The sequence below is a fragment of the Arachis ipaensis genome, chromosome B06, assembly GCF_000816755.2.
Source record: "Arachis ipaensis cultivar K30076 chromosome B06, Araip1.1, whole genome shotgun sequence".
Taxonomy (NCBI): domain Eukaryota; kingdom Viridiplantae; phylum Streptophyta; class Magnoliopsida; order Fabales; family Fabaceae; genus Arachis; species Arachis ipaensis.
Window position 1 is genome coordinate 11,293,370 of NC_029790.2, and position 15,975 is coordinate 11,309,344.

Below are 15,975 nucleotides of genomic sequence, written 5' to 3' on the forward strand. Positions count from 1 at the left end.
TAAGGTGCATAAAATACAAAAGTGCATTACAACATATAAATATAAATATAACATTAATTTAATTAAAGAAGTATTAATATTTGATATACTATTGATAAAATGTAATCAGTGTACTAAAATAAAGATAATAAAAGAAGAAGAAAATAAAAAAGATAGTTGAGAGAACAAATTTTGTAATTAATTTTTAACAGTAAAAATTAAAAACAAAAGCTATAAATATTACTTCAACTAAACGTACATCTAAGGTTAAAAATTATGTTAAAAAAAATCATATTAAAAAAAATCATTTAAACAAATTTGGTCGAACGTTTAATACTTTTAAATATACGTTTATGTTTCTAAACACTAAACCAAATATATACTAAAAGTCTAAAACTTCAAGAATTTTAGTTTATTAATGAAAAAAATTTTAATAACTAAAACTTTACTTGTTACTCTACAAAAACCGCCTGAATATTTATTTTCTTAAAACCTAAAACTCTTGATTTTTCAAAAAAGAACTTTTCATATTTATATATCTTTAATGAGTAGACTAAGACACTTTAACATAACTCTAAAGAAATTAATTGTTTCAAAATGGATTGGTACGGTCAAATGGTCAATACTACATTACATATATATAGACAAGACCACAAACCAAGTCCTGTGCTTGAATAGAGAAAAGAAAAAATTAAAAATAAATTGGAAGACATCTCAGCACTTAGCAGTATATTAGTACATTAGTATAATTATATTTAAGTTTTTATTACTATATTACCAGTATTACAGCAATATATATTATATAAGCTTAGCAATTTTTTTTTATCAAAATCATTAAATCATCAAATACATACTATATAATATACTCAATAATAATAAAATTCCAAATTATTTTTAATTGCAAACTCCTACATGTTTTCATGTTTATTTTATATTTGCTTTATTGTTTTTATATAATGTACAAATCTCTTCGCAATTATATATCCATAGTTTCACCAATTTTTTTTTTAACATTAATTCAATGGTTATTCATTCTTTTTTACAATTTCAATTAAGTGATCCATTACCACAACTTTTATCAGATTAAAAATAAAAAAAATAGTAAAATATCTTTATTATAACATGGTGACCCTGTGACAAGAAAGAACTATCGGACTACTATAAATTATAGTTTTCAGAATTAAATTGGTAATTAATCCGATCATACTACTAAATCATTATATTATTAATTCAATCAGTGAGTCACTGAAGACACCAAAAAAAAAAATCAGTGAGTCACTGATTTATCTGATTGACCCAGTCATAATTAAATAAAAATATAAAATTATAAAAATAATATTAAAATTAAAAATTAAGTACATGTTTTCAAAAATATATTAATAACAATTAAATATCAAATCTTAGATATAATTTATGGTGCAAAAAGAGATAATAAATTAGTCACTAGTACAAAATAATTTTTCAATTTAAATGAACAAAAAAAATAAAAATTAACACTATCAATATCAATATATCAATATATTTGTATATCATGTGTTCTTATTTGTTTAGTATCAGATCAATCCATGTTTAGAAGGATAAACTAATAAAAATTCATTCATCATTTATTATATTTTTTGTAACATATATTATTAACAAACAAGATGGTGCAGTCGAAATAGGAGGGTTGTATACACGTTGAACCGTGTTGGAACCAACTTACCAACATTTTTGGAGTTGTAGTGGACAGGAGCTCCTACGATCCTTCGGCGGCGCGCGAGTGCTTCGTAGACCCAAACCAGTTTAGTGTGGCTTGAAGCGCGAACCGTTTAGACCATCGGTTTTTCGATCGAATTAGTCAGTCCGATTCTGTTCTGATATTAAATGAAAAATGCTATTTGTATAACATATTTCCTATTTTTAAGGAACCACTCTTATTTTTAATCAGAAATTCTTTGCATATAAGCGATTAGGGCTTGTAAGCTTACAAGTCAATTAACCACTAACCCCCAAAACGCGCTCCTAGTGTTACGTAGCTTAAACGCGCTATATAACAGATCCCGTGAATATATAACTACCAATTTTAAAAGATTTGTTTCCTTCTTCGTTCTCCTTCTTTCCAAATTTCTTCGTTCTTCTTCTCGCGCGTCTTCCCCTGCCTTTTTTATCGTTCTTTTTCCCTCCTTTTTCACTGGTTTGTTCTTCGTCATTGACGTGAGTTCCTCTCTCTGTAACTCCAACTTCGTTTTTTTCGATTTTCTGGTTTCTGAAATCAAAGTTTGAACTCGCTTTGAAGATAATGGATGATTCAACCTCAGATTGTCAGCTGAATCAGGACGAAGTAGATTTTGAATTTGAATCTAACGAAGTTCCTGAGGTTTGATTTACATTCAGCTAATTACGATTACTCTGAATTTTGTTGCAGTTATTCGTATATCATTGTCTAGCTGAATAATTCGTGAACATTGACTGTGAAATTAACGCGTGAACATAAATCTGTGGATTGAATCTAATGTATTAGTTTTGATTAATTATCTGCAATTTATAGCAGACGCTCGGATGTAGATTAGAATTTTTTTGGGTGTATTTTAGGGGGAAGTGTGGGTGTATTTACAGTTTATGACTTTTTTTTGTTATTTTAGTTGAGTTGTTGTCATTCGGGTGTATTAGATCAGACATGATTGGGTGTATTTTTAGTTTTTGACATGGTGTATTCTGCAGCCTCTCTCTGTTGTTGATGACCAATTTGTTTCCAAGGTTGGAATGACCTTTACCACCCTTGAAGGTGCTGGAAAATTTTACAGGAACTACGCCAAGGCTACAGGTTTTTCTACAAGAGTTCGGAGTACAAATAGGAAGGGGAACGAGATTGAGAATCAATTGATTACATGTAGCAGAGAGGAAAAATGGAAATCTAAAATATCTCCGATCGAGAAGACAAATCTGACAGCCGGTTTAAACTGTCCTGCAAGAATTTATATACACACATTGAAGGATGTTGGTGCTTGGATCATTTCAAAGGTTGTGTTGGATCATTCACACCCTTGCTGTCCAAGTAAAGCAGAGATGCTCAAACAGCACAGGGAACTAAGCATGTCCATTTGTCGTACAATAGAGAATAACGAGGAGGCTGGTATTAGAGCAAGCAAAACTTACCAATCATTTGTTGCGGCTACCGGGGGTCATCGCGAGTTAAATTTTATTGAAAAAGATGTGAGAAATTACATTACGAGAGAAGTGCGGAATGTTTCTGAACAAGAAGATGCAAAGGAATTCGGGAAATATTTGTAAAGAATGAAAGAGAAGAATCAGAATTTCTTTTTTGAACTTGAACTCGAAGAGGATCAATCGATTAAGCTGGCTTTTTGGGCCGATGCAAGAAGTAGAGCTGCCTTTGAGTATTTCAGAGATGTTATTTCATTTGACACCACCTACAATACAAACAGGTAATAAACTGTCCTTGTTTATGATGCTAAATTAATGTTTTTTTATGAATCTACCGCAGAGGTGTATATTGGATGTTTTCAGGTGTATACAAAGCATTTGTTGGGTGTACGTAATGATTTTTCATTCTGCACTATGGTAATTTGTTTCAGGTATAATTTGGTTTGTGGTTCTTTTGTCGGAGTGAATTACCACGGTCAGTCAACACTTCTTGGATGCTCTTTGATGAAAAACGAAGAAATTGAATCATTCAAATGGTTATTTCAATGTTGGCTTCGTTGCATGGGAGGAAATACTCCGAAAGGATTTCTCACCGATCAATGTGCATCAATGAAAAGGGCTTTAGAGGCTTGTATGCCAACAACAATTCACCGTTGGTGTATTTGGCACATCATGAAGAAGATTCCAAGCAAATTAAATGGGTACAAGGGACATGCAGAAATTGAACAAGAAATTAGCCAACTTGTTTGGAACTCTCATAGTAAAGACTCATTTGATAGGAATTGGAATGATTTTCTGCTGAATTTTGGTCTTGTGGACAACAAGTGGCTTTCAGGTAATGTTTGTTTAAAATCTGCAGCAGAGGTGTAAATTGAATTTTTTTCGGGTGTATTTATAGTCTGTTTTTGGGTGTATTTTGTAGATCTCTATGAAGACCGTCATATATGGGTTCCAATCTATCTGGATCACCACTCCTGGGCAGAGATGAGAAGCACACAAAGGAGTGAGAGCATGCATTCATTTTTTAACAAGTTTATTACCCGGAACAGCTCACTTATTCAATTTGTCAAACAATACGATAATTGCCTCGGAAGCAGGGAGCACGCAGAGAGAGAATCAGATGCTGCAGATTTTCATACGGTCATACCGTGTGCAACCAAATCCTCCATTGAAGCTCAGTTTCAAGATGTGTACACTCATCAAAAGTTTAGGAAAGTCCAAGCACAATTTAGAGGAAAGGCATATTGCATCACTAGATTAACGAATTCTGCTCTAGGCTATTCAGTATACAAAGTTGGAGAACAAGTTTTCAGCTCAATATTCAACAAGTTTGTGGTTACTTACGACTCAGTAGCAGCCGAGGTAAAATGTCAATGCTTATTATTTGAGTCAAGAGGGATATTGTGCCATCACGCACTAAGCGTGTTAAGCTTTGAACGAGTAAGCCAAGTATCACCTAGATATATACTGGAACGATGGAGCAAGAAGGTAAAGAGACGACACACACACATCAAGAGCAGCCACGACGAGCCACTGTTGGAGCCAAGAAGCAAGAGGTTTGACCAATTGGTTTTTTGTTCGCAAAATATTTGCGAATTTGCATCAGAATCGGAGGAACTGACTGCAATTCTGCACCATGCGTACGATAACGTCATGGTTGAGATGGAATCATTGAAAGCCAAAAGGAAGGGGACATATTCTTTATCTCACGAAGACGCCAACTTGAAATCCGTTAACGAGCTTCAAAGCCCTCCAAGGATTCGAACAAGAGGATGTCCAAAAAATAGGCTAGGTTCAAAGTTGGACAAACAGATTGCAAATGCCACAAAGAAGAAGAAAACGAAAGCTTTAAACGAGATAAAAGTGATGTTCTTTAAATATGTGGTGATTGAGTTTAATTTTCTCGTTAATAGTTTAGCTAATATGTGAGTTTGTTATATTCAGTTAAACTTCTTTGATACTGCATCAATGGTGCATTCAAATTCCAGCCAATATCAAGGACGTGTTATGAATTATCAGTTCAGGGTACCAGCAGCAGCGGATAACTCTTTGGGTGTATAGTTACAGAATATGGGTGTAAAAGCACTGTTCTTTTGGGTGTATTTTTGTGAATTTTCTTGTGTTTCACATTTTGCATATATATACATATATATTTCACAATATGCTATTTATGTTATGAAATATTGTTTTTTTTACTACAGTTTAAGGGTTTAGGGTTTTAGGGTTTAGGGTTTAGGGTTTATGGTTTACGGTTTAGGTTTTAGTGTTTAGCGTTTAGTGTTTAGGGTTTAGGGTTTAGGATTTAGGGTTTTAGGGATAAAGCATTAGGGGGATAGATGTTTGGGTGTATATTCAACTTTCTTTGGGTGTAAAAAATGTTAGGTTATGGGTGTATATTTGGTTTGATGTTTTTCTTCATATTATAGTACCTGTAACTCAGACATTTTGAATACAACAGAGAGAGTTTAATTATTGAAATAAATTTTACAATAAACTGGATTATAATTGCCAAATTTTTACAGCATGTGTTCAATTTGTTACAAGACTATATAACATTTACATTATTCACTGTCAATATCCTTAGAATCTATCTGACAATATGGACTCAATAACAATGAGGATGGCTTGGATAGTCTTATTGCATTACTTCCCCTAATGGCTTCAGCTTTGTCTTGATTCATTTCATGGAATAGAATCCGGGAAGCATATTCTACTCTAAAGTGGTCCACCTCGTCCTACATTTGAAAAGAATATCCTGTTTAATCAACCATGTTAATTGAAAAATGTAATACAAAGTTATTTAGTTTTAAACACATTTACCTGGGTCTAATTGTCCCACTCATACTTCCGCCTTTTAATGTTTGCGGGCTGAAATATCTCAAGCCACTTCATTACGTAGATAGCACATTCATAGCTGAAAACCAAGAAAATAAATTACAAATTACATATAGAAAAGTTTAATTTTCAGAGTGAAAGATTTATACCTTGTCTTTTGGCCCGAGATGTTAAGGTATGGTGGTTCAATTTCCTTGTTCTTGTCCCTTGTCTTCAGAGGTGCCCCCACAGCATATACTTTAATTCGTGAAATTACATATCCCTTAAAACACAAAACAAATCAGTAATACATGAATAATTTCAATAAAGGAATACACCCAAAGGAGCACAAAGTTACACCTTATATTGAACAAAAATACACCCAACTATTAAAATACAGAACACAGAAACCAAGTTACAATGAATGTATTCAGGGCAGTTCTCTCATCGGACGGAAATTTCGTGTGATATGGGTCGACTATATAAAATTTTTGCTTTCTTGTATCAGCCAACCATAACCACCAATGTTGTGAATAGAAAACAGGTGCAAAAATCTGAAATATGTTCAGATTGAACACTGTTTTAGTTTATTTGGCACATAAGTAAAAAATGGTAATAAGAAGTTTTAGAAATGAAAACTTACATAACGATGCGATGCTAATTTTTTAAGGTCCAAGAAGGGTATAAACATTGGGTAGTCTTCCACCCTGAATGGCTTATTGTTTTTAGGCTGTAAGAATACCCCATTTGGATGATTTTCAAGGGCCATATTCTGTAAAAATTGCGAACTACAAAATGAATACAGAAAATACACCCAAACAAATCCAGAAAATACACCCAAATGAATAAACAACTTACACCTAATTTAACACAGAAAATACACCCAAATGAACACATAAAATACACCCGAAGGAATGCAAAAAATACACCCAAAATTCGTTGAAGCAACCCTTACCAGAATATCAGGGGGGAGACAGTATACTTCTTCTTGAAACCTTTTAATCTTTTACTGGTTTAGGATAAAGCACATGGCAGAGACAATCTAGAAAAAGATGTCGAGATCAATTTTACATCAATCAGCATTGCAGTTAATTTTGGTGATAAAAACATTAATGTTAATGTAATATTACCTCAGCTTCTATATGCGTTTCAGGTGCGAGTGATGCAAGGTGGAGTTTTGACAAAATGTATCTATCTTGGGCTTGGAGTGTGCAGACGGTGTCAAACTCATTAGTTAGTCCATCTGCGTATGTCTTCACTCGTATGGTCCAGAGGTAGCATTTCTCTTTCATGTCAGAAGTATCTTCATTCGTCCTCACAGGAGTTTCAAACTTCTCGAAACTCTCTCCGCCACTCTCCTTTAGAATCTGTGGACTTTTTTCTTTTGTTGTCATCCCACCACTTGCAATTTTTTGTACCAGATCCCCTAATTGTTCTAGCAGTTTTGGGGTTTTTGGAGTTTTTGCCCTCCCTCCATCTTGCGTTGACGCTCCCTCCTGCGTTGCTGCTTCTTCTTGGCTTGAATTAGTCAAGCCAAGGCTGAATGATGGCATTGGATCTGTTTTAGGAACATACGATGCTGTCCGTGCCATCATCATCAGTGCAGCAGCGTCTTCTGCGGCTGGATTACTGCGTGATCATGTATAACGTATTATAAGAATAAGAATATACGAATAATAACCAAACATTGATTTTGCTCTGATGAACTTACATTTTAGATGGAGTTGGGGAAAGCGTGGGTGTGCTTTCTTCAAGTTGTTGGGGGGTTCAGGAGTGCTGCAGGGTTACATAAAATTAATCATGTTATAAAAAAAACTAGTCAGGGATCAATCGTGAAAATATACACCCCAACAGGAGCAATATACACCCAAACTGTAACCAAATACACACCCAAGACTATTTCTTATCTTTTTGTAGTTCCTTCAATTTGTAGCACAGGGGTTGGTTCATTTTCTATCTCAAGTGTTTCTTCAATTTTCAGTATAGTGGTTGTTTGCGACAGTGGTAGACAAACCTAAATCGGAACTCTAAACAAGAAGAAAAATAAAAGGTTAACAAAGCCTCCGAAAATAAAAAGGTTATAAGGTTGAAATTTTCTTGAAAAACTCACATTGCAAGGGTTTCGGACTGTGTCTCTTCCCTCACAACCATCATATTCTCTTCAGCCGGCTCACTGGCTGACTCTTCAACCAGACTCAACCTAAAATACACCCTATAAAAGTAAAAAATACACCCGAAGCATTCAAAAGAAAGACAGGCTTTGTTTTTTGAGAACTTACATACTTGCAGTTTTTTCTTTTTTTCCTGCCTTTTTTTCTCAAATAAAACAATAAATGGCTTTTTTTCTAAAAAAAAATATATACAGAATTAGAAGTAGAAGGTAATAAAAGAACAAAAGCAACGATTATTTGAAAGAGAAATTACATGCTCTCTGCCGGGTTGTTTACGCTACTTTGGTCTGTGTGTCCTTGAGAGGAAGGATCATCACTTTCCAAGTTTACGTCTGGTATTCTAAACATAATAGAGTACATGTTATTCACAAAAAATACCATACTGTTAAATCAAGATAACAAGATTTTATCAAATAAAGCTTCTTACGTTTTAGATGAGACATAGTGACCTTCTGTCGATCACAGGTCAGCTTCCTTCTCCCTGCCAAACAAGAAACAATTATTAGCAAAGAAAACACCCTAAAATCTGAAATATACACCGCAACAAGACATACCTCTATGCAGCAGATTTTTCATTGTTTTCCCTTAAGAATTCATCTAGTTCTTCAGTTCCAATTTCAGATCTGACAGTACATGCATAAAAGAACATGTTAACAAATATAATTTTGATGATAGACAGTAATATAGCTTACAAAGTACTGTATCCATGATAGGATTAAGCTTGCTCAGGAGATGAATCCTCAACAATGACCTTTTTCTTTTTGGATTGTGTCCTGGGGGGAAAAAACAAGTATGAATCAGAAATACAAAATTAATTTGATCACAAAATACTATCCAAAGAAGTGCTTACTTTTTTGGTGTTCTCTGAGTCTTTTTCTTTGTTTTTTGCTTCTCCACTGGTGATGATTCTTCGCTTCTATAAGGTAATAAGAGACACTCTGTTAATACATGAAATCTTGATAATAAATCCAAAGGAAAGGAGTAATAATTTCAGAACATTACTCATCACTTGATTCAGATTCTGAATAAGAATCCTCCTGAATCTTCTTTCTTTTTTTGGACTCCATTCTGGAAGGCAAACAATCATTATTTAAAAACATACTAAAATGGATAAAATACACCCAAATGAATGCACAAAATACACCCAAATGAGTGCACAAAATACACCAAACTTGATAAACAAAATACACCCAACTGGATAAACAAAATATATCCAAGTATGTTACTTACTTTTTGACTTTTCGGGTGGGTTGTTTTCTTGTTGAATCCTCTGAGTCTTCTTCAGTCTCAGACTCAGAGGTAGAATGGTCACTTTTAGTTGTTTCAGTCTCAGATGATGATGTTGAACTTGCCTTCCTTTTTTTTTGTTTTTTTAGTTTCTTCTTTTTTTTCTTTTTCCTTTATTTCTTTCATTTTTTCCTTTGTTTCGGCCATCTTTACAATCCCTTGAAACATTAGAAATTTTAGTTAGCAGCATTCAGGTAAATAAAATACACCCAAGATATTTTGTTCACTTACCATATGTTCCTCCATTTCTGCCCTCATTCTTTCGACCAACTGCTCCCTAGTCCAGTTGGCAATCCAGGGTTCTTGAGGTCTTTCTGCCCTCTTCTTGTCTTTATTTTTTTATAGATGAAAGTAAACTATCATCAGGGCAAATAGGCAACCGTTAATTGCCTTTTTCTTTTTCAGATTATAATCTGTTATGCCCTTGATGATAAAATTCAAAACATGTGCTCCCCAGTTCCGCTCTGTTATTGTGTCCATCTCGAAAATTGGTGCCAGGTGCACAGGTGAGATTTTGTTTATTGTTGTTAGTAACAGGAACGCCATATGTATATAGAGGATGAAAATCCTCTTGAACATGAGGCGATCCTGTTCATTATCAATGCCAATAGCCATCATCTCATATGTCAGATTTTTGAGGGTCTTACCCTGGAATCTTCTAAAAATTTGTTTGTCATCTTCAGAAAGATCCTTATAATTGACTTTCTGAGGAAATAGATCTTCTACAAAAAGAAAAATAACATAGTATAAAAATCAGTTCAAATACACCCAAGCATCAATTGAAATACACCTGAATATGGCTCATATACACCTATGTTTGTAGCGAGTTACCTGACGCGTTGATGCCAAGCGCAGCCCCTATTATTTTTGGTCTTACTTTAAAGAACCGTAGCCGGTTTCGAGTCTGTTTTCCCTAATTTAAAGGAGTTAGCCAACTCCCTTAATATTTGGTGATGCACCCTTAGCGGCAGGATGTGCATCAGGCCACCAAATCCCAAATCCCTAACAATTGTTTTCTTCTCCTCGCTCATATTTCTGAATTTCTCACTCAACAAATGGGTTGCACACTTAAGGTCTTTGGTTTGCTGTAAACAAAGCAAAATTATAGTCAGATATATTTTCTATTATATAAAACTGATTTCATCTAAGACATATATTTGTTCTTACATTTTTTCCAGCTTGGTTTCTGCCTGCCATTTTTTCTGAAATAGAAAATACACCCATAGATATCAGTCAGATACACCCATAGATATCAGTCACATATCACTCAAACATGCATAAATATACAAGGTCAAGCAATATACACCCATGGACAAGCAAATATTAGAACAGTTGCAACTGTTGACTATATTACAGTATATCAGTTTAGAAATATACACCCAACAAATTACTCCATATACACCTACCAAATTACGCAATATACTCCCAAAAATCAGTTACGAAAAGAACTAGAACAAGAAGAACAGTAACACCTAGAACAACTAAGAAGAACAGTAAAACCTAGAACCAAGAAGAACAGTAAAACCTAGAACAAGTAGAATATTAAAAACAGTAAAATGAGACCTAGAACAAGAAGAACAGTAAAACCTAGAAGAATGTAGAAGAACAGTAAAAGCTAGTTCTTCGATTTTGAAATGTGGAAAATATACAAGATGAGTAAAATAGTAACGTACCTTTAGTAATATATCTTCGTTTTTTCTGGAGATTGTTGATGGAGAATTCTATCTTGTGTTGATGGAGAGTTCTAATCTTCCCGATGAGTTCTATCTCTGCAGTTTGCAATGTTGCTCGAAAATGGACGGTTTTTATTTTCTTCGAAGAAGGAGAAGTGGAAGAGTGCGCCATAACGAGCGCTTTTTGCGAAGCGCAACTGTTGAGTTGCGCGCGTGTAAATGACGCTCCATCAAAGTGAGTGAGTGCGCGTGTATTTTTGATGGGCTGGGCCAACTTGTAACACTTGTAGGCCGTTTTTGCTTGTATGTGTAGCAGGCCCGATTTTTAATACTTATCACCGTAAAATTTGTAACCACTTTTATTTTTTGCAAACCAAACCATAAATTTTGTAACAACTTTTTGTGTACTAATTTTTAAAAAATCAGTGAAGTTTTTAAAATCAATTAAACTCATTTCAATTATTTTTTTTATTCAAAATATTTAAAACTCATGTCAAAAACACATCTAAAATTAAATAAACAACATAAACACATTTAAAATTATATATTAGCACATCCAAAACTCATGTAAACAAACTTCTATATGTACATAAGAACATAATAAATAACATAAACACATCTAATATTATAAGAATGCACTCTAAATATTTTATCAACACATCCAAAATTCATGTAAAAAACTTATATATATACATAAGATCATAATGAACAACATAAACACATCCAAAATTAAGTATTGACACATCTAAATTAAGTTAACATTACAGCTCCCAAATCAAATATATGAGTGCAAAAAAAATTATAATCACAAACACATTTAAAAAAATAAAACATAGACATATTCAATATTATACATAAACTGAAAAAAATAGAACCTTTTATTAAACAAAAAAAAGGATAACATATCTTCATGAATGAATTCAACCAAATTTTTTTAGAATTTTGCAAGCAGAACTACCAGAGATAGAGAAAAAGTGCGACGTGGAGGAGACCAGGGACGGGGAGGAGACCAGGGATGGAGGAGGTGCGCGTCGAGGAAGAGCGCGTTGCTGAAGGAGGAGATCTCACAAATGAGAAGGGGAAAGCGCCGCAGTTCTGGATCTTTACAGAAGGAAGATTTTACTAGTGATGAAAATCTGATTTGGAATATTTAGGATCTTATTTGGGATTTGTTAAGATTTATAAGATTTAAATCTAAAATTTGATTTTGAATTTTAGTTAATCTGTTTTTGTAGACTTGTATTTAAATTAAAAAAAATAATAAATCTATTTTGATGTGTTTGTTTTAATTTTTTTAAATTAATATAATAAAAAGGTTAATGAAGGACGGGAAAGATTTGGATTCTCTAAAATTTGAATTTCACTTTAAAGAGTAAAGTGTGATCTCTCACCATTTATTTCATAGGTGGGACCAAAAAAAAATATGAGAGAGAAATCATTTAAGTGTGAGAGATCACACTTTATCCTCTAAAGTAAAAATTTAAAATTTAGAGTATCCAAATTCAATTTAAAGGATACCTAGTTGAAACGATATTAAATTGATGTTGGAGGACGTTGTTGTTGTAGTAGTAGTTTTTCTCAATGTTCTGAAAACCAGACTGAACCGACCAGTTTGACCAAGTTAATCGAGTCTGACCAGTCCGATTGATCCCTAAGACCGTTCTACAAAAATTGGTGGTTAATCGGTAATCTGACCGAACCGACCAGGTTCTCTAAAAATCCGGTTTTGCCATTTTCATCAGAAACGGCGTCGTTTTTTACGCTAAAAGGAAGGATTCGGCTTCACTAACCGAAAAAGTACCCATTCGAGAGATAACAGATGTGATATAACCACTGTAATCTTCAGCCAATCCATCCATGATTGCTTGAATATGATCATCTTCTTGTAACTCATAACCAATTGCAAACGGTGAATCAACCAGATATCTACAAAATTGATTGACTAACAAATACTATAGATTCAATTAAACAAACTCATATGAGGCATAATGACAGACAAAAAATTCCATCATTAACACAGAGGCAGCAACTAATGCAAAATCACAGAGGCTAACTTAGAAAATCACAGAAAATCTCAACAATGCCATAGTAATTAATAAATGTTTAAGGTAAATAAAAATTACAGAAATCAAAGAGGCTGAGTTAGTGGAAGGAATGGCGGCCATGGCGACCAACAGCGGCGACGAAGACTGAACTGCAACAAACACGATTTTGCCTCCAACGATCTTTCTGAACGGCGACGAAGATAACCTCTTCTAACGCGACGAAAACGGTGACGATTCTGCTTCTCACTCGACGAAGACGGCAACGCGCCAACGCTTCTGCCTTTGACGATTCTCCTCGGGCTGGGTTAGGCACGCGATGGGCACAACGGCGATGTTCTCGGCCAGATTTCTCAGATGCAGGACGATGGTTCTGCGGTGATTTTGAGAATGAGAGGAGAGAAGCGGTGAGAAAGGGAAACACGGCAGTGAGGGGGACGAAGGTGGCAAACCACGGTGAGAGGAGAGGTGGAGACTGGAGAGGATTTACGAATTTGAGAAGAGAGGCTTAGAGAAAGTGACGGCACTGAGGGAATGAAATTGGGATTTACGGTTTCACTTTCATACATTCATGTGAAACTAATATATATATAAGGGTATTTTTGTCATTTTGTATATACGGGTATTACACGGATATTTCCGGGGCGGGGACTTCAATCCCTGCCCCCGCCCCGTTTATTTAACGGGTCCCCGCCCCCGTTTCCGCGGGGTAAAATTCCTCCCCAAATTCATTTCCCGGCAGGTAAATCCCCGCGGATACCCGCCCCGCCGGGGAAAATTGCCATGCCTATGGAGAGTAAGTCTATGACCCCATATGAATTTATTTACTAATATCATGCTTAGCACATTGGTCTCATAACTAAGAACCTGATTCCAGTTATGGTAAATAGATAAAGTAGAAGTCTGTGAAGAATGGAGGATAGGAACAGAGGAGTTAGCTCCCTTTTCATCATTTAGGCAGTTAACAACAACTGTTACTGATTTATCGGTGGTTTTTATTACCATGCGGAGATGAAGGAGGTTATTTGAATCCCATAAGTTTAATTCAAGATGAGATGAAACCCTGCATAATCGGGTATGCTTTCAATTCCATCTTCTCTATAATTTAGAGGCTAATAATTATGAAATGTACTTTCTATGCATTGGATTCTGGACAAAAGAGGAAACAATTAATTAGGATGTGACTATGTATGTACCTAACACATTTTGCATGTGGTTTCAAAGATCGAACTAATTCTTTATAATATGTTTTCATGATTTTAGGAACACGCAAAAAGATTACCCGGGCATTTCAATTACAATACCCTTACCTGAGGTAACAGAATTTTTCATGAACTGAATTAAAACAATGATCTTGAAAATGACCAACCAAGCTTCTGTCTATAAGGTCTCTGAGATGCATGCTCAATTTCACTATAAGGATGGTGCATTTTTCTTGACCGATCTGCGTAGTGTTCATGGCACCTGGATCACTAAGTAAGTAAAACAAACTTGAGGTTATTAAGTTTCAAGTTCTTGAAAATCTAAATCCAATTCAATTTGTATAAATGCCAAAATAATTTCAGCAATGAAGGAAGGCGATACCGGATACCTCCAAATGATCAAGCTCGTGTGCGCCCATCAGATGTGATTGATTTTGGTTCACAAAAGGTGATCAATAATGATACCTACGTTCTGTTGTAGATTATACTATAGACTATAGTACACTACACACTATAAATAAATGCCTTAAGAAGTAGTTGCATTATTTACACTGAACTATAGAGCTAATAATACTCATACACACTTGATTTTGGTTACATTGTTCATGCTTCAAATTTTGCAGGCTTCATTTCGAGTTAAGGTGATAAGATCTACTCCAAGAGCGTCCCAAAACGAAGGGGCGCCAATATACCAACAAGTATGATTCTGTTTATATACAAATACATATCTATGTTTATAACATGTTCATGTTAATTAATTAGGATATGAACATGAAAATGCTACAAACAACTCTTTTGATTTTCATTTACAGAAATAAATTATACAAAATTACTTGATACGAGGAAAGAAAAATTAAATTGTGATAGATATCTTTTTACTCTTGTGGATTGATTTCTTCTTGTGTTTCAAGTATGCATGGTTCCTCAACTTACTTTTGTCGGCAATATAATTGTTTCTTATATCATGAGCAAATCTTGCAAGTAAGGTTCACATACCATAATTGAATAGAGACACATGTAGTACCATGCATGAGATGAGATGTCGTTGTTTATTATTAATTTTTTTATCGTACTTATTGTATAAAATTAAAGCAGGATTATATTTCACTTGAATAAACGGGTTGGGTACTAATAATTAGGTTTTTTTACCTAAATGCGCATGTAAAATACATTAATTCCCAAAATGCGCATGGTTTAAAATTTTTCTGAAAATACGCACGGCCAACTCGCAGGGATCACACACGAAATAGAAATAGAAGGCATATCATGGAGGGGGCCCGCGAAATGGGTTCATGCGACATGACACAAGCCATTTCAATTGTATCATCCACGAAATGAGTCACCTCAACTATGGCATACACGAGATGTACCATTTCACTCATGACACCCACGAATTGCATCACTTCACGTATGATACACACACGAAATGGAAATGGAGTAGTTCTTTCTTTGATAATAAATCGTTTTAAATTAAATTAATTTACTCTTACTATATAAATCGTTTTATCTTAAATTGGTTTAATAGAAAACCGACATTTCATTATAAATCAATTTATACAAAATCGATTTATTAGGAGTTCCTACTTCTATAAGCACTTTTATAAAATTTAAAATTTTTATTATACAAATAAAATTACGTGATTTTTACATATGTTCTTAATGC

At 34.3% G+C, this 15,975-nt stretch overlaps 2 protein-coding genes and 2 long non-coding RNA genes across 4 annotated transcripts; 1 reads left to right on the forward strand and 3 right to left on the reverse strand.

The window, feature by feature from the left end:
* Positions 5,699-6,699, reverse strand: LOC110263895. The gene is made up of 3 exons (XR_002349631.1): positions 6,581-6,699; positions 5,944-6,220; positions 5,699-5,858 (listed from the first exon to the last, which is right to left on the reverse strand). It is a non-coding gene; the product is annotated as an uncharacterized LOC110263895 (long non-coding RNA).
* Positions 6,892-7,560, reverse strand: LOC110263896. Its single transcript, XM_021105765.1, has 2 exons — positions 7,068-7,560; positions 6,892-6,979 (listed from the first exon to the last, which is right to left on the reverse strand). The coding sequence occupies exons 1-2, from the start codon at positions 7,533-7,535 to the stop codon at positions 6,944-6,946; spliced, it is 504 nt and encodes a 167-aa protein (XP_020961424.1). The 5' UTR covers positions 7,536-7,560; the 3' UTR covers positions 6,892-6,943.
* Positions 10,033-10,480, reverse strand: LOC110263897. The gene is made up of 2 exons (XR_002349632.1): positions 10,227-10,480; positions 10,033-10,117 (listed from the first exon to the last, which is right to left on the reverse strand). It is a non-coding gene; the product is annotated as an uncharacterized LOC110263897 (long non-coding RNA).
* LOC107646537 (zeaxanthin epoxidase, chloroplastic-like) lies at positions 13,001-15,198 on the forward strand. Its single transcript, XM_016350718.2, has 5 exons — positions 13,001-14,185; positions 14,374-14,425; positions 14,498-14,586; positions 14,676-14,760; positions 14,936-15,198. The coding sequence occupies exons 1-5, from the start codon at positions 14,166-14,168 to the stop codon at positions 15,014-15,016; spliced, it is 327 nt and encodes a 108-aa protein (XP_016206204.2). The 5' UTR covers positions 13,001-14,165; the 3' UTR covers positions 15,017-15,198.

Bases quoted from the DNA above. Each gene is read 5' to 3' on its own strand.
- LOC110263896 (XM_021105765.1), bottom strand. From the start codon at position 7,535: ATGATGATGGCACGGACAGCATCGTATGTTCCTAAAACAGATCCAATG. The intron at 6,980-7,067 runs GTAATATTACAT...ATCTTTTTCTAG, and splicing joins AAACGCATATAGAAGCTGAG to ATTGTCTCTGCCATGTGCTT.
- LOC107646537 (XM_016350718.2), top strand. From the start codon at position 14,166: ATGAAACCCTGCATAATCGG. The intron at 14,426-14,497 runs GTAACAGAATTT...TCTGTCTATAAG, and splicing joins TTACAATACCCTTACCTGAG to GTCTCTGAGATGCATGCTCA. The intron at 14,761-14,935 runs GTGATCAATAAT...CAAATTTTGCAG, and splicing joins TTGATTTTGGTTCACAAAAG to GCTTCATTTCGAGTTAAGGT.